General features: G+C 40.0%; 1 protein-coding gene across 1 annotated transcript; it reads right to left on the reverse strand.

Annotated features, from left to right (window-relative positions):
• Positions 1-1,719: 1,719 nt before the first annotated feature.
• LOC146467840 (uncharacterized) lies at positions 1,720-17,350 on the reverse strand. The gene is made up of 11 exons (XM_085125650.1): positions 17,052-17,350; positions 15,292-15,447; positions 13,254-14,855; positions 12,119-12,481; positions 8,769-9,032; positions 7,189-7,344; positions 5,714-6,679; positions 4,463-4,729; positions 3,273-3,635; positions 2,640-2,885; positions 1,720-1,882 (listed from the first exon to the last, which is right to left on the reverse strand). The coding sequence occupies exons 1-11, from the start codon at positions 17,209-17,211 to the stop codon at positions 1,797-1,799; spliced, it is 4,629 nt and encodes a 1,542-aa protein (XP_084981776.1). The 5' UTR covers positions 17,212-17,350; the 3' UTR covers positions 1,720-1,796.
• Between the last annotated feature and the right edge of the window lie 885 nt (positions 17,351-18,235).

Consider the following 18,235-nt stretch of genomic DNA (forward strand, 5'->3'; position numbering starts at 1 on the left):
AATTTAAGTATTTGTGTATAATTTGAAGTATGTTAAATATGAAAAATTACCGACAGTTGCCTGCAAAAATGCATTTAATTTTTATGCGACTTGCGAGTTGCTTACTCACCCAGCTCACCACATGTTTGTTTCAACTGACATTTCGCCTGTTTGTTCGTCGCTGTCGGGTTTCAAATTTGCTTATTAGTCGCCTGCTTTCTCGACATATGTAGTTTGACAACATATTCAACGAATTCAAGAAATAAGTGTTCTTCAAAATTCTCGTTTGTTTTTCTTAATTAAAGGGACACAGTCACCTTTGTGACCGCGCTGACCTGGACACTAGTTTTGTCAATTTTGAAAAACGTCCACCATAACCCCAAATCAAAAGTACACGTCGAATACATCTAGAAATCCGCTTCAGTCTTCCCAGTGTTTTATTGGATTTTTAATCTTTTACTGGAAATCTGTTCCTGAGTATGCTTTTGCTCATCCTATGATATTATTTTATCATATTTGGTTGAAAACAGCATGGATCGCGTCTCCAACGGAACATGAAAAGAAGAGGTGGGAAACGTAAAGGCGCCGGGCGGAAGAAAATCGCCTGCGTTGGCCCATATAACGAGAGAAATCAATCAAAAACACTGGAGAACAAATCTCCATTACATATATTTGGAAAATATCATTTTCTCAACCTGGCGAAAGCTTCGTCCGGAAGGAATCTTCGTAAACGATTCGAACTTCGCGTCATAGCTACTTGGTTTGGAGCTTAGAAGAAGACAAGCTTCGGTACACAGTCGATTATCTCCTCGACAAGGAAAGCCTCTATTAGAACCTTGTTTTCTACGGGTCGAGCAAGCGTTCTTGTAATGACATGGGTTTGGTTCCTAAATGTAGATGACGGAGAATTCGAAGTTGTAGAAACGAAATTATAATAAACGCAAAATATATCATTGAAAGCAGAAATAAAGCTTACCGGTAGTTTCGCTACAAAGTCGTTTCGCTACACTGCAGTTCAGGCGATTCGTTAATATTTGAACTCAATTTGCTTCTTATGCAAACTCTGTGAAACGTAGAAACAGCTAAGATAATTTTTTCACACGACCGGATACCGAAATAAACAATTAAATAATTGAGATTCTTCGACTTCGGAGGTATTCGTCGACGTTTGGCTTTCCCTGGACAAGTCCATCGGTAAATTTTCCATGGTATCAAGAAAATGAGTGTTCTAATATGACATTAGGTCTACAATCACTATAATAATTTTGACCGGGAAACACTGCGACTCGACAAGGTTTGTTTAGATTTTTCAATGGATGCGCTTCTCAGCGCGAGACTTGCGGATGAAGTGTGATATGCAAATCAGCTAAGAAATGGTATCTAATGCGCATGTGCACCAGATGACTTTCGCATACATGGGTTTACCAAAATCTCTTATCAATGGGGCACCCCGCGCGCGCGCCTTTGGCGCGCGGAGCTCCGCTACAAATTATTGCCCAGAGTCCTCAGGCTCTTTTGCCAGCCGTTGGTCACCAGGAAAGGCTCTGGGGTACTACAATGCAAGCCATTACGGGGCAGCCAATCCAAGAAAAATTCTTTTTTTTCGAATTTTTCCGAATTCCCGACCAACCGCTTGCCAAACAGCCTGAGCACCGCTCTAGGTACAAGACTGCAACGTAAGTTGTTCAGGGTAAATGTAGTGCAGCAAAGCGCTGTCATGTTCCTATTACCAAAAGCCTCATCAACACAGTTCAATATTACATTCGTGTTTAAAAACTCAACAGTTTTTAAAAAGTAAAAAAGTCATGGATCTGTAGTCAACATGGAAGGCTTTGTTTTATAAAAACCACGAACATGACAAGCAGAAGAAATCTGCAGGGCGTCGTTTTACTGCTAGATGAAGCTGCAAAAGAATAATAAAATAGTCACAGTTAAATGCCAACCAGAAGTCTTACTTCATTTATTAATTTGATCGTTGAAAAGTTGCGAAATAACCATAATTTGATGTGGTTTAATAATCACAGGGAGAAATTGTTACTTTTCGCTATAAATGGTTACTGTTGCGTGAGTAGTATTTAAGCTTACTAGTACAGAGCTCGCCACCAACATATAACCAAGGCAATATTAAAATTATTCAATACTTAATGAATAATTTAGCGTAGTTCTCATCGCTATACACATACACACTGCAACTGAAGAAAGTCTCAAGACCAAACGTTTTGTATTCTTTTTTTTTTTCAGACGTTGTCCTTTATTCGGCTCCATTTGTAAACCCCAAAGGGGAAGTATCATGCAAATTTGCTCTCATTTCAGAACCCAATACATGTTTGTCTTTCAACAGAAACAAAAAATAATTGTCCAGTTTTGTAAAAAAAATTATCACTCCAGTGAAATAAAACGGTGGATTAGTGCCTCTGGCCAGAGACAGAGTAGGTCAGAATGGATTGAAACTTAAAAAAATGTTAGGCTAAACGCTTTTCAAGTTCTCAGTGCATTTTTACTTCCAAAATGCACTAGCACAGATCACGAGTATTCGAGGATTATTTGGCAGCTGATTGAAGGCCTTATTTCGTCATTTTTGACAAAAGATACCAAAAACCCCATGATGCTTCCCCTTTAACATTTATAAAAGTTAAGTAAAACTGTATGTTCTTACTCACCTTTGCAGTCTCTACCATTTCCTTTGTAGCCTTTTAAACAAGAACATCGATACGAGCCCCTAGTATTAGTACACATGGCTTTCTGATGGCAATCGTGAACAGCTGCTATGCACTCATCATAATCATAACAGAATTTTCCATCACCGTAATACCCATCCACGCACTGACAGCTGTAAGATCCCTGGTTGTTGATGCAACGCGCATCCAAGCTGCATTTGTGTGAACCATCCCTGCACTCATTGACATCTAAAACGATAAATCGCAAAGATTCATTAACTACACTTGATTTGATTGCTAATTTTAACCGGTTATTATTTATTTACCTTTCTTCACGAGTTAAGTGACCAAACCTTAACAGTGATGCTAATGTATGCTTCTTAGTATGGGACCCTAGGGATATCTATCGCGGTATCCCCCACCCCATCGGGTGGGATGGTAGTCCATCAAAGGGCTCGAGCCCAAAGAACGTCTGCGTACGAGTCTAAGGTTATCCCAGCTATTCCTACTTTTTTTCTGCGCGTACCAAATTGGAGAGAAACAACGTGAAGTGAAATTGTAGTTCCCAACTAACTATCATCATTTTTAAACCTTAACGTTTATAAACGTTAACTAAAACTGTATGGCCTTACTTACCGTTACACTCTCTACCATTTCCTTTGTAGCCTTTTGAACAAGAACATCGATACGAGCCCCTAGTATTAGTACACATGCCTTTCTGATGGCAATCGTGAACAGCTGCTTCGCACTCATCATAATCATAACATGATAATCCGTTGGCTCGGAAACCGGGATCACAGTTACAAATGTACGAGCCGTCTGTGTTTGTGCAAGCCGCGTTCAGGTCGCAAGGCCAGTGCCAACATTCGTCGATATCGTTGCAGAATCTTCCATTACCGTGATATCCATCCACGCACTGACAGCTGTAAGAACCTTGGCTGTTGATGCAACGCGCATTCGAGCTGCATTTGTGTGAACCATCACTGCACTCATTGACATCTAAAAACGATAAATCGTAAAGATTCATTAACTACACTTGATATGATTACTAATTTTAACCGGTTCAAACCAACACACAACTGGAAATTATTACGTATTTATTTACTTTTCTTCACGAGTTAAGTGACCAAACCTTAACAGTGATGCTAATGTATCCTTCTATGTATGGGATCCTAGGGGCATATTGTATCCCCCACCCCATCGGGTGGGATGGTAGTCCATCAAAGGTTATCCTGTGAGCCGTTCTTTGGGCTCGAGCTCAAAGAACGTCTGCGTAGGAGGCTAAGGTTATCCCACCTTTTCCTTAAATTTTCTCACGTAAAAACACTCGTATCAAATTGGAGAGAAACAACGTGAAGTGAAATTGTAGTTCCAAACTAACTACCATCAAGTTAAAACGATGCACTATCTAAGCGACCACCTCGCCTCCACTTCTCGAAATATTCGAAAAAAAAGGACATGCACACGAGTTCTCGTGTTCCCGCCGAAAGACCGTCTGAGCAACGTACCAGGAAATTCCTTTATGATGATCTGAAAGAAAACACACAGATCTTGGTATTGTATTAGGTGGTTCAAAAACTTTCAAGATATTTTGAGCCTGGAATAGAAACGTCACAGACAAGGATGGCAGTTAAAGCAATCGATATGGAATTTTTACGTCCAGTTGCTCGGACGCTCTTTTTTTACGGGAACCAAAGTCTGAGAAAACAAACTTGTAATTCTTAGACTAGGTTAGATATAATTCTTCTGCCTGCACTAATTGAAAAAAGTGTCGAACAGGCTACCCCTGTCAGCCAAAAGTACGTCATTTCTGAAATTTTAATTACCATTGCAATTTTGCCCATCTCCACTGTACCCTCTTCTGCAGTAGCAGCTGTGTGAACCTTGATAGTTGATGCAACCAGCGTGAGCGTGACAGCTGTGAGTGCCCGTCTTGCACTCATCAATGTCAGTGCATAACCATCCATTACCTTCATATCCATTACGGCAAGTACAACTGAATGCACCGACATTATTTCTGCAAGATGCATGCACACTGCAATTGTCAGTTCGCATCTGGCACTCGTCTATATCTTTGCAAGACCGTCCGTTACCTTGAAATCCGTCACGGCATGTGCAACTATAGGTGCCAATATTGTTCGTGCAAAATGCATGCACATTGCAATTGTCGATTTTCAACTTGCACTCATCTACATCTTTGCAGGACCATCCGTCACCTTGAAATCCATCACGACATATGCAATTATAGGCGCCGATATTGTTTGTGCAAAATGCATGCACACTACAATTGTGGGTACGCATCTTGCACTCATCTATATCTTTGCAGGACCATCCGTCACCTTGAAACCCATCATGACACGTACAATTATAGACGCCGATATTGTTTGTACAAAATGCGTGCACGCTGCAATTGTTGGTTCGCATCTTGCACTCATCTATATCTTTGCAGGACCATCCGTCACCTTGAAATCCATCACGACACGTGCAATTATAGGCTCCGATATTGTTTGCGCAAAATGCATGCACACTGCATTTATGGTTTCGCGTCTTGCACTCGTCTATATCTCTGCAGAACCATCCGTCACCTTGAAATCCATCACGACACGTGCAATTATAGGCGCCGATATTGTTTGTGCAAAATGCGTGCACGCTGCAATTGTTGGTTCGCATCTTACACTCGTCTATATCTTTGCAGGACCATCCGTCACCTTGAAATCCATCATGGCACGTGCAATTATAGGCGCCGATCTTGTTTGTGCAAAATGCATGCACACTGCAATTGTTGGTTCGCATCTTGCACTCGTCTATATCTTTGCAGGACCATCCATCACCATGAAATCCATCACGACACGTGCAATTATAGGCGCCGATATTGTTTGTGCAAAATGCGTGCACGCTGCAATTATTGGTTAGCATCTTGCACTCGTCTATATCTTTACAGGACCATCCATCACCTTGAAATCCATCATGGCACGTGCAATTATAGGCGCCGATATTGTTTGTGCAAAATGCATGCACACTGCATTTATGGTTTCGCGTCTTGCACTCGTTTATATCTTTACAGGACCATCCGTCACCTTGAAATCCATCATGGCACGTGCAATTATAGGCGCCGATATTGTTTGTGCAAAATGCATGTACACTGCATTTATGGTTTCGCGTCTTGCACTCGTTTATATTTTTACAGGACCATCCGTCACCTTCAAATCCATCATGGCACGTGCAATTATAGCCGCCGATATTGTTTGTGCAAAATGCATGCACACTGCATTTATGGTTTCGCGTCTTGCACTCGTTTATATCTTTACAGGACCATCCGTCACCTTCAAATCCATCATGGCACGTGCAATTATAGCCGCCGATATTGTTTGTGCAAAATGCGTGCACGCTGCAATTGTTGGTGCGCATCTTGCACTCGTCTATATCTTTGCATGACCGTCCGTCACCTTGAAATCCATCAAGGCACGTGCAACTAAAGGTGCCAATATTGTTTGTGCAAAATGCATGCACACTGCAATTGTCAGTTTGCATCTGGCACTCATCTATATCTTTACAGGACCATCCATCACCTTGAAATCCATTATGACATGAGCAATTGTAGGCGCCAATATTGTTTTTGCAGAATCCGTGGTGACTGCAATTATGGGTGTTGCTTTTGCATTCGTTCACGTCTTGACATTTGTGTCCATCCCCATGGAAACCTGAAAAACAGGTGCAGTTGTAGCCACCAATTGCATTTGTGCAGAATGCATACTGATTGCAATTATGACGGTTGGTTTTGCATTCGTCCACGTCTCCACATGTCGTTCCATTGCCCTGGAATCCTTGGACACAACTGCAGTGATAAGAGCCAATGGTGTTTTGGCAGAAGGCATGCGCACTGCAATTATCTGTACCCAGGCTACATTCATCAACATCGCCACAGGATTGCCCATCTCCCTGTGTTCCTGGGGGACAACTGCACTTGTAAGAACCAATGGTGTTGACACAGACAGCATTCGGAGCGCAAGAATGTAGTTCGACTGATAAGCACTCGTTGATATCTGTGTGGAATTCAGTGAACGTTGTTTAAGAATGAGCTTTTTCAATATAACAATGTTTTTTTTTTTTTTTAAAAATTGCTAAAATTTCTAAAATCAAAGTGGTATGATAATTTTTGGCAGTTGCAGTTGACACTGGAAGTCCTGGAAGTTTATGTCCTTAGAGCAGCTGACCATAACATTACTGAAAATGTAATTAAGTTATTATCAGTGATTCCATTTAGAATCTTTTGAGTTTTGAACTTGTGTGGCCTTGGAAGTTAGAAAAAGTATGTGAAGGGGTTAGAAGTTTTGGTTTCACATTGAAAATTATGAAAAATACTGACTTTTTAATGCGAGAGTAAATTCCGGTTTAAGCATCTAACGGACACTTTCTCACTGTCAGTGATCAAAGACAGGGGTAAGTATTAGTTAGACTATTTTTTTGCCATATCTACGTTATATTTATACTATTGTTTTCTAATGTATTATGTGGAGATGTGGGGATGAATAAAGAAAAGACAGTTTCATACCGTAACACACAGAGCCGTTTCCTTGGAAGCCACTGTTACACAGACAGGTGTAACGAGTCTTGTCAACAGTATCTGCCGTGCAGGCGGCATTGAAATCACAAAGTGGCTTTTGTCTGCAATCAAACGTGGTGGCCAAGCTTTGTTTATCTTCTTCATCTGTTTTGGAAAAGAAAACGAATCAAATTGTAAAACTTACTGTAGTTCCACCGAACAGTATTTTGCTGTTAAATGTTAAACTCTACTAGTCTATTTAATCAAATCAAATAAGGTTCATGCTTGGGTATTTTAAAACAAAGGCCTTTTAAGGAGTCAGCACTGATCGTTGTTCTTTTACAACGAAAGTGATGCGAAGTCTTTTTGATGGGTCAGACATCGGCGTCAACCAAAGAGGCATTAACTATTTTCTTTCCAAAATTAACGAAAAAGTTAATGGGATTCAGTCAATAAAAAGTTATCACTTAGTTACAGCTTCTGCTTCCTGCCGATCGGTTTGGCTTGAACATGTATAATAATAGGTCATTGAAGAAGTACAACGAAGTACTCGGGATGAAGCTACTTACCTTAACATTGTCTAGTTTGTCGCATGTAAATATTAAAAAACGATATTTACTTGGAATGCACCCTATGAATGTAATTGATAGCCATGACCTCGGAATTACTTCTGGTAGTTTTTCGCAACTTTAATTTTTTTGATATATTCAATTTTAGCACAAAGGTGACAATTTCGCAGGGCTCATACCCAAGGCTTACTTCTCATTCTGAGTTCGCGTCAATAAATCGGGCTACCCAGTGGTTTTTACTATCTGTTGGGAAGACCTAAATCGCCTTCGAAATACGGATTAAAGTGTTAAAGAGTTTAAAAAGAGTTAAAATAATTCCTTCGAAGGCACAATTGTCGTTTCGAGTCCAACTGATCATGAATATAAAAGTCGGCTGGGATTTTCGGAAAGCTACAAATTCTGCTGTGCCGTTAAATGTTCTGCGACAGTTAAAGGTTCAGCTATAGAATTCGAGCAGATCAAGCTGTGCTAAGCGTAGTAAGCGTAAACAACATCTTTTTAAACAATTTCTAAAAAAGAGATGGAGATTTGAAGTAGTTGTGGTCTTAAATTTTATCGTTGGGTAAAAATACAAACATAAATCCAAGCTAACATATATAGAAAATAGCTTATATCAGGAAACAATTGGGAAAACATTGTATAATTTTCTGTCTTCTTTCTTCTTGGGTACCGTTCAAGCCCAATGCACAAGCGAACTTTCTGACTGGCACGACGTCAAAGATTTCGGTCAAACGACTATTTGTATTTTGAATCGTGTACTTCCTTCGTTTTCTTAAATACAAATACAATTGGCCGACCATTTTTAAACGAAATCATATGAGATAAAGACCGCAAATTGAGGTTTTAAATTAAATACGATACAAATATGCATGCGGAAGCAAAATATTAAAATGCTAAGCGAAGCATACAGTCTTTTCTGATGGAATTTAATTAGCATGCATACATCCGAGTGGATAGTGCAGTATTTTTCATTAATTACTTCAAACACTCAACGTAAATAGAATTGTCGTCTTCACTTACATCTGTTTGCAGTCGATTTACTTTGCAGCAATACGAAAATGAGATACACAGCCACAATCATCAGCACCACAGCTGCCAGCAAAGCCTTGGGGTGTGAGGTGACTTTATCCCAAGTAGAATGTAGTGATTTCTTTATCGTTTCGAAATCGAGTTTCTTTTGAGCTTGTGACATGACGAATTCTTTTTCAAAATCGAGTTTCTTTTGAGCTTGTGACATGGCGAATTCTTTTTCTAAAAGCCAAATCTCACAATGAAGTTGAGTTTATCACGGACAAAATATACAAATGAGGTCTATTCCGGAAAGTCTGGGGAAAAAGCCCTTTGCTATAAATAGTCATTGCATCATAAATCTGACTCTTGCCTTCCTAATAAGGATTCTATTGTAGTTAACAACTACAGCTATGTTTGCATTATGCTGGATAGCATTTTATGCCCTTGTGAAAAATACTCTGGCCTGGTGTGAGCTGAAGTGGCCCAAAACCGCCGCCATCTGTCCACCAGAATCCAATCGTGTCGGTTCGATTCTCTGACTCAAGAAAGTGTCACGAAAACCTATCCGATGTGTGACGGTTCACGGCTTTCAAGACCGAAGAAGCGCAGCACCGCTCCAGGACAAAAAATCGATCCGAAATCCGAAATATTAGTGTAGCCTAAATTTTCTTCGAGTCTCACTATAATTCAATTGATCAGGTAGCGTGTCAATATTCATCTGCGGTACTATCCAGGGTCCGGTTATTCGTAAACCCATGGCCATTAAAGCTAATCTCCGGTAAAAATATTAACCGAGGGACCATCCGACGAAAATGCCGGTGTACGGTTGGATAGTAATTCGTTCGCGGAAAAAGAAAAAAAAAAAAACATTAACTTTTCTTCTTCAGGCGGCTCGCATTGTATCAATCCTACGCCTCAAAGGTCAAATTGGTGTGCTTTGTATTCGTAATGCTAGTTTCGGTGGCTTCTGTTGGGGAAACAGCGTCGTGTGAACAATAAACACAACGGAGTTTTCCTCTCCTATGTGCAGACGCTTTTTCAGAAGTAAAGAGGAGCGAAAACTCGAAAACAGAAAGAAAAGGGAAAGAGTGGCGTTCCCCGCACTTCTTTCCGGTCTCCGGCTCAAGCGCGCTTGAGGACGAAAGAGGCATCTTGGGAAGACTGGGAGAGAGTGTGCTATCGGTCTGATAGTTGCTCCTTGGAAACTAGCATATAAGGAAATGACGCGAAATTTGTTTAAAGAACATCAAATTTCCGCGGAGCAACTGTCGGCCGAACGTGTCCCTACAGAAACACTCTATGTTTAACGATGAGGCAATCTAATCCATCTGTTGAGCTACGACGAATTGGAAAGTGGTGCACTTGTCATGTAAATGCCCCCCCCCCCCCCACCCCCCTCTTCTCCTCGACCATAAAATATATTCTTTACATTAGATTGAACTGTAATTTTCCATTGTTTAATTTCTTAGAAATCATGAAAGCTTCGGTTACGTTTGGGTCACAAATACAGAGTACAAGTAAAACTCTTACTTGATGGCCGGATTACACATTAAAAATATTTTATTTTACTTTTCAGAAAAATGCTTATCTGGCGAGTAAAAGGGCAACGTGTTAATGCGATTTACATTAAAATCAACTTGTCTAACTGCTTAGATGCGGATTGGCGTGTTTCAGTAATATTTATTAATCAGTCTCATGCATCGATGCTCTTTCCAAGATAACAAGGAACATTTTACATCTGTTACTCCTTCGATGCAAATGTCAAAATGGAGCTCAATCTCTCTGACGTAAAAATACACAAAAAAGCTTCTCGAAGCTGGATGTTGGTATTGTTCCATCCACTTTTAACCAGTTATCAAATGTTAATAATCCGGAGTGACAATGATAACAGTATTAGTCAAGAGTAAGACAAACATTAATTATGTAGAGACTAGAAACTGAATAAGATGTTTCGAAAATGTTTCACTTTTAATACTAAGCCGCATTCTCGACTTTATTACTCCCTTTAGAGAGTCATTACTTGAAATCTATCATTCTCTACACCATCAGTTAAATCTTAACTGAATGTTTTTTTCTCTATTACATAAAAATCGAACAGTACCTGATAAACTGATACAAATTATTGCCCAGAGTCCTCAGGCTCTTTTGCCAGCCGTTGGTCACCAGGAAAACTCTGGGGTAGTAGATTTTTATTACCGCAGGATTTTCTGCGGTAAAACAATGGAAGCCGTTACGGAGCAGCCAATCCCCAAAAAAACAACATTTTTTCGAATTTTTCCGAATTCCCGACCAACCGCTTGCCAGACAGCCTGAGCACGGCTCTAGGCACAAGACTGCAACGTAAGTTGTTCAGGATGTCTGACAGATAAATGTACAATGCAGCAAAGCGCTGTCATGTTCCCATTACCAAAAGCCTTCTTATCAACACAGTTCAATATTACATTCGTGTTTAAAAACTCAACAGTTTTTAAAAAGTGAAAAAAAAAAACATGGATCTGTAGTCAACAGGGAAAAGGCTTCGATATTATAAAACCCACGAACATGACAAGAAGAAGAAGAAATCTGAAGGGCGTAGTTTTTCTGCTAGATGAAGCTGCAAAAGAATAATAAAATAAACACAGTTAAATGCCAACCAGAACTCTTCCTGTATTTATTAATTTGATCGTTGAAAAAATTGCGAAATCTCCGTAATTTGATGTGGTTTAATTTTCAGAGGTAGAAATTGTTACTTTTCGTTATAAATGGTAACCAAGACTAAATCGGTTACTGTTTCGGTTACTGTTGCGCGAGTAGTATTTAAGCTTACTATTACAGAGCTCGCCACCAACGTATTACCAACTGAAGGCAATATTAAAATTATTCAATACTTAATGAATAACGTAGCGTAGTTCTCATCGCTATACACATACACACTGTAACTGAAGAAAGTCTCAGGACCAAACGTTTTGTATTTTTTTAATTGTCAGAAATTGTCCGTTATTCGGCTCCATTTGTAAACCTCAAAGGGGAAATATCATGCAAATTTGCTCTCATTTCAGAAACCAAAAAAATGTTTGTCTTTCAACAGAAACAAAAATAATTGCCCAGTTCAGTGCAATAAAACGGTCGATTAGTGCCTCTGGTCAGAGACAGAGTAGGTCAGAATGGATTGAAACTTGAATAATGTTAGGCCAACGTTTTTCAAGTTCTTGCATTTTTGCTTCCAAAATGCGCTAGAACAGATCACGAGTATTCTAGGACTATGTGGCAGCTGATTGAAGGTCTTATTTCGTCATTTTTAACAAAAGATACCAAAAACCCCATGTTGCTTCCCCTTTAACATTCATAAAAGTTAACTAAAACTGTATGACCTTACTCACCTTTGCACTCTCTACCATTTCCTTTGTAGCCTTTTGAACAAGAACATCGATACGAGCCCCGAGTATTAGTACACATGGCTTTCTGATGGCAATCGTGAACAGCTGCTTTGCACTCATCATAATCATAACATGATAATCCGTTGCCTCGGAAACCGAGATTGCAGCTACAAATGTACGAGCCGTCTGTGTTTGTACAAGCCGCGTTCAGGTCGCAAGGCCGCTGGCCACATTCGTCGATATCGTTGCAGAATCTTCCATTGCCGCGATATCCATCCACGCACTGACAGCTGTAAGATCCTTGGCTGTTGATGCAACGCGCATCCAAGCTACACTTGTGTGAACCATAACTGCACTCATTGACATCTAAAAACGATAAATCGTAAAGATTCATTAACTACACTTGATATAATTGCTAATTTTAACCGGTTTAAAGCAACACACAACTGGAAATTATTTATTTACTTTTCTTCACGAGTCAAGTGACCAAACATTAATAGTGATGTTAGTGTATACTTCTTAGTATGGGACCCTAAGGGTATCGATCCCGGTATCCCCCACCCCATCAAGTGGGATTGTAGTCCATCAAAGGGCACTAGCCCAAAGAACGTCTTCGTAGAAGGCTAACGTTATCCCAGCTTTTCCTACTTTTTTTCTCCAGGAAAAGTGAAATTGGAGTTCCCAACTAACTACCATCAAGTTAAAACGATGGACTATCTGAGCGACCACCGTGCCTTCACTTCTCAATATATTCGAAAAAAAAAAAAAATAAAGGACAAGCACACAAGTTCTTGTGTTCCCGCCAAAAGACCGTCTGAGCAACCTACCAGGAAATTCCTTTCTGCTGATCTGAAAGAATACAGATCTTGGTATTGTCTTAGGTGGTTCAAGAAACCTTCAAGATATTTTGAGCCTCGAATAGAAGGGTCAAGACAAGGATAACAGTTACAGCAATCGATATGGAATTTTTAAGTCCAGTTCCTCGGACGCTCTCTTTTTACGGGAACCAAAGTCTGAGAAAACAAACTTGTGTTTCTTAGACTAGGTCAGATATAATTCTTCAGCACTAATTGTATAACAGTGTCGAATATGCCACGCTTGTCAGTCAAACGTATGTCATTTCTGAAATTTTAATTACCATTGCAGTTTTGCCCATCTCCTCTGTACCCTCTTCTGCAGTAGCAGCTGTGTGAACCTTGAGAGTTGATGCAACCAGCGTGAGCGTGACAGCGGTGAGTGCCCGTCTTGCACTCATCAATGTCAGTGCATAACCATCCATTACCTTCATATCCATCACGGCAGGTACAACTGAATGCACCGACATTATTTCTGCAAAATGCGTTCACACTGCAATTGTCAGTTTGCATCTTGCACTCATCTACATCTGTGCAGGACAATCCGTCACCTTGAAATCCATCATGACACGTGCAATTGTAAGCGCCGATATTGTTTGTGCAAAATGCGTGCACACTGCAATTGTTGGTTCGCGTCTTGCACTCATCTATATCTTTGCAGGACCATCCGTCACCTTGAAATCCATCATGGCACGTGCAATTATAGGCGCCGATATTGTTTGTGCAAAATGCGTGCACACTGCAATTGTGGGTTCGCATCTTGCACTCGTCTATATCTTGGCAGGACCATCCGTCACCTTGAAATCCATCACGACACGTGCAATTATAGGCACCGATATTGTTTGTGCAAAATGCGTGCACACTGCAATTGTGGGTTCGCATCTTGCACTCGTCTATATCTTTGCAGGACCATCCGTCACCTTGAAATCCGTCATGGCACGTGCAATTATAGGCGCCGATACTGTTGGTGCAAAATGCGTGCACACTGCAATTGTGGGTTCGCATCTTGCACTCGTCTATATCTTTGCAGGACCATCCATCACCTTGAAATCCATCATGGCACGTGCAATTATAGGCGCCGATATTGTTTGTGCAAAATGCGCGCACACTGCAATTGTGGGTTCGCATCTTGCACTCGTCTATATCTTTGCAGAACCATCCATCACCTTGAAATCCACCACGACACGTGCAATTATAGGCGCCGATATTGTTCGTGCAAAATGAGTGCACACTGCAATTGTTGGTTCGCATCTTGCACTCGTCTATATCTTGGCAGGACCATCCGTCACCTTGAAATCCATTACGGCACATGCAACTAAAGGTGCCGATATTGTTTGTGCAAAATGCATGCACGCTGCAATTGTCAGTTTGCATCTGGCACTCATCTATATCTTTACAGGACCATCCATCACCTTGAAATCCATTATGACATGAGCAATTGTAGGCGCCAATATTGTTTTTGCAGAATCCATGCTTACTGCAATTATGGGCGTTGCTTTTGCACTCGTTCATGTCTTGACATTTATGTCCATTCCCATGGAAACCTGAAAAACAGGTGCAGTTGTAGCCACCAATTGCATTTGTGCAGAATGCATACTGATTGCAATTATGACGGTTGGTTTTGCATTCGTCCACGTCTCCACATGTTATTCCATTGCCCTGGAATCCTTGGAGACAACTGCAGTCATAAGAGCCAATGGTGTTTTTGCAGAGGGCATGCGCACTGCAATTATCTGTACCCAGGCGGCATTCATCAACATCGCCACAGGATTTCCCATCTCCCTGTGTTCCTGGAGGGCAACTGCACTTGTAAGAACCAATGGTGTTGACACAGACAGCATTTGGAGCGCAAGAATGTAGTTCGATTGATAAGCACTCATTGATATCTGTGTGGAATTTAAGTCAGTGACAGTTGTTTAAGAATGAGTTTTATAGACATGACATAATGATTTCTTTAAAAATAAGTGGCTGAAGAAAAGGAGTGATGGGATTTACCAAAGTGATAACGAAGCCTTTCGTTTCGTTTAATTTTGGCGGTTGCAGTTGATAGTGAAAGTTCATGTCTTTAGCAGCTGACCATAACATTACTGAAAATGTAACTAAGTCATCAGGCTTTATAATTAGCAGTGATTCCATTTAGAGTTTTAGAGTTTTGAACCTGTGGTCTTGGAAGATAGAAAGAGTTTGTAAAAGGGTTAATGTTTCGTTTTCACATTGGAAACTATGCCGGAAATATACTGACTATTTGATGTGAAAGTAAAATCCGGTTTAAGCATCTCACTGATAGTTTTTTACTGTCATTGAAAAAAAACAGTTTCATACCGTAGCACACAAAGCCGTTTCCTTGGAAGCCACTGTTACAAAGACAGGTGTAATGAGTCTTTTCAACAGTATCTGCCGTGCAGGTGGCATTGGAATCGCAAAGTGGCTTTTGTCTGCAGTCAAACGTGGTGGCCAAGCTTCGTTTATCTTCGTCATCTGTTTTGGGAACGGAAAGGAATCAAACTGTCAAAATTACTGTAGTTCAACGTAAGAATTTATTGCTGTTAAATGTTAAACTCTGCTAGTCTAGCTCAACAAATCAAATAGGTTTCCTGATGCATAAGTATTATGGGTATTATAAAAGTCCTTTCACGGTGGAGTCAGCTAAGTCTTTTTGACGGGTCAGCAAAAAGCGCCATCAAGGACGTCAACCAAAGATACATAATAATAATAATAATAATAATAATAATAATAATAATAATAATAATATTTATCCAGGGAGCCCACTCGCCTTGGCGAGTGTTGCGCCAACTATCATCTTTCATCTATCATCTTTCCTAAATTAAAGAAAAAGTAAATGGGATTCAGTCAATAAAACGTTATCACTTATTACAGTTTCTGCCAGCTTTCTGTTGATGTTCATGAAAAATATAGGGCATTGAAGAAGTGCAAGGAAGTAATCGGGATGAATCGAAGCTACTTATCTTAGCATTGTCTAGCTATAGTTTGTCTCATGGAAATACGCCAAAAAAATTTCAACAAACAAAGTTCCTTGATTGTGGGCTAATGAATGTACTAGATAGTCACGACCTCGAAATTACCCCTGGTAGTTTTTCACAACCTTAATCTTTTTGATATCTTGAATTTTAGCACACAGGTGAAAATTTCGGCGGGCTAATATACCCAAGGCTTATTGAATCATCCTGAGTTCGCAACTATAAATCGGACCACCCAACGGTTCTTACCTGATCTGTTAGGACGACCTAAATTGCCTTCGAAATTCGGATTAACATGTGATAAAAAACTAGTCAAAGTGTTATATCTGGTGAAATATCACCTCAGACTTTCGTAACATATAAAAAATAATTCCTTCGAAGGCACAACTGTCGTCTCGAATACAAATATAAAGGTCAGCTGGGATTTTCGGAAAGCTAGCAGTAGTTCGTAAATTTGATTGTGCCGTAAAATGTTCTACGACTTAATATAAACGTTCAGCTAAAGAATTCGAACAGATCAAGCTGTGCTAGCGTAAACAATATCAGCTTTTTAAAGTTCAATTCTAAAGAGAAAAAGAGAAAGAGAAATAGAGATTTAAAGTTGAGTGCTCCTGAAAAATACATAAATCCAAGCTAACATATATAAAAAATGGCTTATTCATTCCTTAAAACCAAATCTTCAAAAACAGTTGGGAAAATGTTGTATAAAGAAACCTTGACAGTTCTATCTTCTTGGGTCTTAAAGCCGAATGCTCGAGGCTCTATCTGACTGGCACGACGTCAAAGATTTTGGTCAAACGACTATTTGTATTTTGAATCGTGTACTTCCTTGGTTTTCTTTAATGCAAATACAATTTACCGACCCTTTTTAAAGGAAATCGTATAAGATAAAGGCTGTAAATTGAGGTGCCAAATTAAATACGATACAAATATGCATGCCGATGCAGAATATTAAAATGCTGAGCGAAGCATATCATGAGTCTTTCCTAATGGAGTTTAGCATGCACTGACAGCCGAGTAGATAGTGCAGTATTTTTCATTAATTACTTTGAGCACACAACCTTTGTGCTAAAGTACATAAAGAGAATTGTCGTCTTCACTTACCTTTGTTTGCAGTTGATTTACTTTGCAGCAATAAGATAATGAGACATGCAGCCACAATCATCACCACCACAGCTGCCAGCAAAGCCTTGGCTTTATCCCAAGTATGATGCAGTGATTTCTTTATCTTTTCGAAATCTAGTTTCTTTTGAGGTTGAGACATGATGAATTCTTTTTCTAAAAGCCAAATCTCACAATAAAGTTGAGTTTATCACGGCCAAAATATGCAAATGAGGTCTATTCCGAGAAGAGACAACCTGACTGATTTCGAATTCTCGGAAAGTCTGGGGAAAAAGCCCTTCGCTATAAATAGTCATTACATTATAACACCTGACTCTTGCCTTCCTAATAAGGATTACAGGTCACAACTAATTTCCTTCGAGTTTCGCTTTAATTAAATTGATCATGTGGCGTGTCAATATTCATCTGCCGTGTAATCCAGAGCCCAGTTGTTCGAAAAGCTATGGCCAATTAAAAAATTAACAGAGGGTGCATCCGACGAAAATGCCGGGGTAAGGGTGGAGAGTAATTCGTTTGCGGAAAGAAAACCATCATTTTTTTCCTTATTTATTTTAAAAACACAGGCGGCTTACATTCTTACGCCTCAAAGGAATCAGGAGTTTCAGTGGCTTTTGTTAGGAAGATAACTCGGAGGTGAACAATAAACCAAAAGAGTGTTCATCTCTTCTATGCAGACGCTACTTCAGAAGAAAAAAAAAGCAAAATCTCGGATCTGAACGGAAAGAAAAGGGGAAAAAGTGCCGTTCCTGGACCTCTCTCCGGCTCAAGAGCGCATGTGGGCCTGATAGAGTGTTTCCCCTTCTGTTTCGGGGCAATTAGTCTATTAGGTGTTCCCTTGGAAACTAGCACATATGTAAGCAAACGACGCGACATTTGTTTTAAGAACATCACATTGCCGCGGAGCAACTGAATGCCAAACGTGCCCCGACAGAAACAATCTATTGTTTAATTAGCCTGGGTATAAGGCAAGAACTTTTTCTCCATCAAATGGTAAGTTGTGCACATGTCATGTAGACGCCATATGAGACGACATCTTTACACTACGTAAATACGTAAACCGTTCTAATGACGGCGTGAGCTTCATACCCCTGTTAATTTAAATTAACTAGTTGAATGTTAATGTGACACTTAACACTTGACTGAATGAGAATCTGACGAGTCGAGGT

This window comes from Pavona decussata, unplaced genomic scaffold (genome assembly GCF_977016875.1).
Source record: "Pavona decussata unplaced genomic scaffold, jaPavDecu1.1 SCAFFOLD_134, whole genome shotgun sequence".
Taxonomy (NCBI): domain Eukaryota; kingdom Metazoa; phylum Cnidaria; class Anthozoa; order Scleractinia; family Agariciidae; genus Pavona; species Pavona decussata.